The sequence below is a fragment of the Brachyistius frenatus genome, unplaced genomic scaffold (assembly GCF_029030835.1).
Source record: "Brachyistius frenatus isolate BFR_SWC_R1_liver_20210118 unplaced genomic scaffold, ASM2903083v1 Contig_213, whole genome shotgun sequence".
NCBI classification, from domain to species: domain Eukaryota; kingdom Metazoa; phylum Chordata; class Actinopteri; family Embiotocidae; genus Brachyistius; species Brachyistius frenatus.
Window position 1 is genome coordinate 272501 of NW_027210812.1, and position 5000 is coordinate 277500.

Sequence of the window (5000 nt, forward strand, 5' to 3'; positions counted from 1 at the left end):
CCTATCAGTCAATAACATGACCCAGACGAACAGCCCAAGGTCCCCGGGCTCCTTTTGAAGGACAAGGCTTCTATTACAGCAGACAAAAGAGGGCTGAAAGTGAGAGAGCCCGCAGCTCATTTATCAGCGCCGATAGAAAAATCCCCGCCTTCATCTCTCGGCTGGTCTGACCTCATATCGAGCGTTTATCAGTCTGGGAGTCCTCGTCGAGTCTCGCCTCTCAGATGTGGGGCTTTTCTACCGTTTGTATAAATACTGCTCTTGACAGCCTGTTGCAGGCACATGCGGTGCGCTACATGTAAAATGGTGTATTTGAAACCTTTGGGGAAGGAGAGGGTGGGGGGGGGTCAAAAGTTCAAATACTGCCAACAGAGCGCAGTACTGTGATGTGCCTGCTGTAGGGGGGAGGGTGGGGAAAGCAATAACCTTTATCAGTAATTATTCCAAGTTACGTCGATTGATCAAATTCAGCACCGGAGTAACACACGTTTTGGAAAACAGTCGCATGCGCTGTTTGCTGCTTTACCTTATTTCACCATGGACCTGAAACTCGAGCAGAAAGCACACATCCTTTATCTAGGTTTTTTTTTTTTTGGTCAAATTTCTGGGGAACAGAAAGAAGTCACAAGTAGCCAAATCCGGTGAGGAGATTGGGGAGCAACGGTTGCGTTGTTGAGGTGAATAAACCCGTCTGTTCTCGCGTCGTGGGACACACTGAAGAACCAAAGCGCCGTCGCACCACGCTTCAGCTCGTTTGCTCCGATTAATTTCCTTTCTAACGTCGCAGCGGAACCGAGTGTTGACAGTCTGACCCCGGGGGACAAATTCACGGTGCACACTTCGCGAATATCGAAGAAGACCCCCCCCCCCCCCCTCCTCCCCCCGGTGGCGCTTCTGACCTGATGCAACCTTTTCAGCCTCGGGCAGCGACCTTCTGCCCCTCTTGAAACGTGGACGCCGTTAAATCACCGACTCCGTCGCTGAATTCCTAAAGTTTGACACCAAATGTGATGTACGCTCTCTGCTCGTGTTCATGGCAAAATCGCAAACGCACGGACCGCCGGCTCATAAAAAGGTGCGTTACTCGGGCGCTGATGCTGATCGAGCGAGGTAACTCGGAGTTCTTACTCATCGGGGTTAAGAGGAGAGAAATTCGGTCGTCACAGCAGCAAGAAAAAAAACTAAAAGTGCACACAATGTGAAAAAATGTACACGTACGTATACGATATAATAAGATAGATAATAGCATCCCGCTGATCTGTGTACATCATGGTAAAAATCTGCACATTTTCTTATTGGAAAACCCTTTATTTGAAATTTTGGCATTTTTCTTAAAAATTGAACAAATCATTGATTATGAACATTGATCAGTTTTATGTCACCTGTTGATTTATTGACTAATCGCTGCAACTCTGGATGGAAGCCTGACAAACAAAAATCACTGATTCATATATGCAAATAAGATCCCGTCTTTATTGAACCGTGAAGACCGCTGTACAGTGACGCTACTCCCGTTTATTGAAATTAAAGAGCATCAGTGCTCATCGAGCTCATTATTATCCGTTTGAAGCGGCGCTGTTCCGTGAGATGGGCTGCAGACGTGACGACTGCTTTGGAAAATAAAGAGGAAGCGCCGGCCTCCTCGAAGCGTTACTTAAACACAATGTACAGCCTAAAAGCTCCGGGTCTTTTCATTTCGTACAACAGCAGTGAGTAAAGCCTTCATCGCGCTAAGCCGATTACAGACTGCAGAAAGACAGAGCGGGGGGGGAACTCGTGTTTCTCCCCCGAGGAGCCGACCAATCGAACACGATGCAAACATCAGATGTAGTCGGTGTCAAGTTGTGAAACGGAGAAGAATGTATCCTGATCATACAGAATATCTGAGGAACTTCTGCAGTCGACATTAATGCACCGAAAGAGAACGAAATACCGTGCGATCACTTCTACTGAAGCTCATGGTCTGTTTTTCTGAAATATCTTTCTCCTCTCTCTCTCTCCATCCTCCCCGTTTCCCCCACCGGACTGCTTTCCTCTCCCCGGCTGCAGTTTTGATCTCCTCCCGTCCCGTCAGGTCGGCAGACCTGTCGGCAAGTCAGAAGCTCCGCTGGGTTTTGCGCCCTTCTGCGATGTTGACTGGCCGTAAGCAGAACACACAGAGCCCGTCAGCCCTTCTGAACACAAGCAGAGCCCTCCGAGCAAACACTCGCAGAACGACGAGAGATTTAAAGAGCCAAACCGTCACTGGAGAAAACTGCTTTCTTGCGGTGGAGATTGCGCGACTTGATTTTTGAGGTTAGACCTCGAGATTTGTGGTTGTTGAACGACGGAGTCGTGGACAATAGAGCGATTTATATCGGCCTCTCGGATATAGCGGTGTCGGCACACATGTTGTCTTGATAGGCTCTGATTTGAAAACCAATTTTTTTTTTTTTACAGAATATAATGCCGAAAAAGAAGCATGTGGTAATTTATAAATTTATGGTTTCTTTTAACTAGTAATTCCCAGTGACGTTTATTATTTAAGTGCATAAGTGTATTTTTATTGTCATTTCGGAGATATTTTAGTGTTGAACTATATAATATCCTGCCTCTGTCATTTTCTTAGTATGGGTCAAAACCCCAATTCCTGCTTTTGAAACGAGCACTGATGCGCCATAATGGCTACTTTTGGTTAGCACCATTGATCACATGATACATTTAGCTCCTTTTTTTTTTTTTAAGGCTTGAATTTAATATGATAAAACACGGTGTATGTCCTCACAATACATAGTTTCATGGTACTCTACACGGGATTATTAAGTACACACTGTGACAAATGTGACCTTCAAGACAAACAAAACCAAAAGGTGTCGTATTGATCGAGTAAAACCCCGCAAAGCCACAGGAGGTCAATCTAACCAGACCATTCGGCCGCAGGCAGAGATCACGATGTATGTGAAGCATGACGGCTCGGTAACAGTCTCGGAGCGCCTCGGGATGGCGGAGCGAGAGGCCGCCAAGTTTTCTGTTTATTTCATGTCACTTTCACGCAGGACTTTTGACAGAAATGTGACACTGGAAACCGAAAGCTCTGAGGTGACGGGACGGGAGACGAGGGGACTCGCCACGACGGCAGCCTGGAGGACAGCGCGCTCTGCTGTCGGAATACGAAACAGCAACTTATTTCTGCTTAAGGCACGGCAGCTGTTTTTAAGGAGGCGCAGGTAAAAACGTACAGGATCCAACTGTTTTTAAAACGCTCTGATTAGTGCAACATTGTCGACGGTGGATTTTCCAAGCACCAAAACAAACCGGCGTGTAACTGGATGTACACGACTAAAAGTCCAAGATTAAAATCAGTAGAAGTAAATAAAAAAAGAATGCACAAATGTCGAAAATTAGAGTAGTGATCCTAAACGCATCTTCAGCTATATCTACTAACAAATAGCTGTGTCGTCCTAAAAAAAAACTGGATCATTCACAACCTGGTCACGGTGTGCACACAGTCGGCATGTTAGAGGTAAAGAGATGTAGAGGAAGAAGTGTCTTTAGATTGACGTGGCTTCCTTGATGTCACCCGTATCTGATCTGTGATCACGAGACTGCAGATATTACGTCAGCGAGCAGAGAGACAAGTTCTTATTTGAAAGATTTGAGTGTGTTTCGGTGGAAGTGTGGGAAAAGAGGAGAAAGCCGGCGTATCTCACCTGGTACGATCTCAAACAGGTGTCTTCCTGGTTCATCCGGGTTGGCTGTGAGCTCGTTGACCTGACATCCCTGCAGGGGTATGCAGCCCTGAAACACACAGAGGGACTCAGCAAAGATGGAATTGTGTCTTCGTTTTTCCTTCACTCGCTTGTTCCCACTCTCCGTCCACTCTGTCGACTTCTTCAATTTTTACTTATTATTTTCACTTTGTTTCTATTTTTTTTTTGTTTTTTTTTAAAATATCAAAGTGGCCCATTGTAAGAGTGTACCATTCATACCAATATACAGTCAAGTTTCTATCCAAATGCAGCACAAATTTCATCAGACCTTTTAAAAAAATAAATAAATTGGCAAAACAAAATGTTTCTTATTGTTACCACACACTATGCAAATATTAGGATTTGGGTGCATTGAGGTAAACAGTTGGTGGCTTTCACTGACTTATATGGAAGAGACCTTTCTCTGCTGCAACAAACAGTTTAGTGTAACTTTTACGGATTCCAAATGCAACAGTATGATGTAGCTTTTCCGGGTTTATCTGCCAGTAACGGGACATCCTACCATCTGGTTAGTTTGGTATGTTCCACATACTACCTCTAATATATGACATGTAATATATAATCCTGATTCAAGCCTCGATAAGTTTGTAGATGATACAATATATATATATATACCACAAATGCAGATCTGCAGTTTAACGAACAGAAAAGAATCACAATTTAAATCGTAATCAAAATACTGGACAAGAAAATTGCAATTAGACATTTAACTCTCAGCCCTCGCTCCTGACCTTCCCGCTCCTCTTTTCTTATTACGCACCTCTTAACCCCTCTAAAATTTTAAGCAGCTCCTCCGTGATTGAACAGGGACCCACACAGATTATCAGAATACATTATCCAGATCAATACCCATTTAGCCCGGAGAACTGGAGGCCAAGTGAGCTGTGAAGAGATGCCAGCGTCTGGAGGTCGGCCCCGTTAATCTCCCCACACTGGCATCCTCCATCAAACAGGCGGAGGAGTCTGCCAAAACCGCCTCAGCCGGAGGGGCCGGGCCGTCGCCAGCATTAGTCGCCATGGCAACAAATGGAAGGGGTGGAAGCTGTGGATGGATGGAGCGCAGGGGCAGGGCAGCGTGGGCGTCCCAAGGGCGCTGTGTGCTCAGAATAACACGAGGAGCCGGTCGGGAATGAACGAGTAAGAGAAGGAAACGCGTAACCCGGCAACACAAATCACGCAGTCAAGTAGTGTGGACTCGAAGTGTGCGATAGATCGCACAGTTGGTCCTTTTCTACGTTTTAATTACGATGA

General features: G+C 45.5%; 1 protein-coding gene across 1 annotated transcript in view; it reads right to left on the minus strand.

Annotated features, from left to right (window-relative positions):
• Positions 1–5000, minus strand: part of arhgap22b (Rho GTPase activating protein 22b) — a 31796-nt gene that overhangs the window by 13662 nt on the left and 13134 nt on the right. The window contains exon 3 of the mRNA XM_069719372.1: positions 3690–3777. Coding sequence (XP_069575473.1) covers positions 3690–3777 — 88 coding nt within the window. The remainder of the gene's footprint in view (positions 1–3689; positions 3778–5000) is intronic.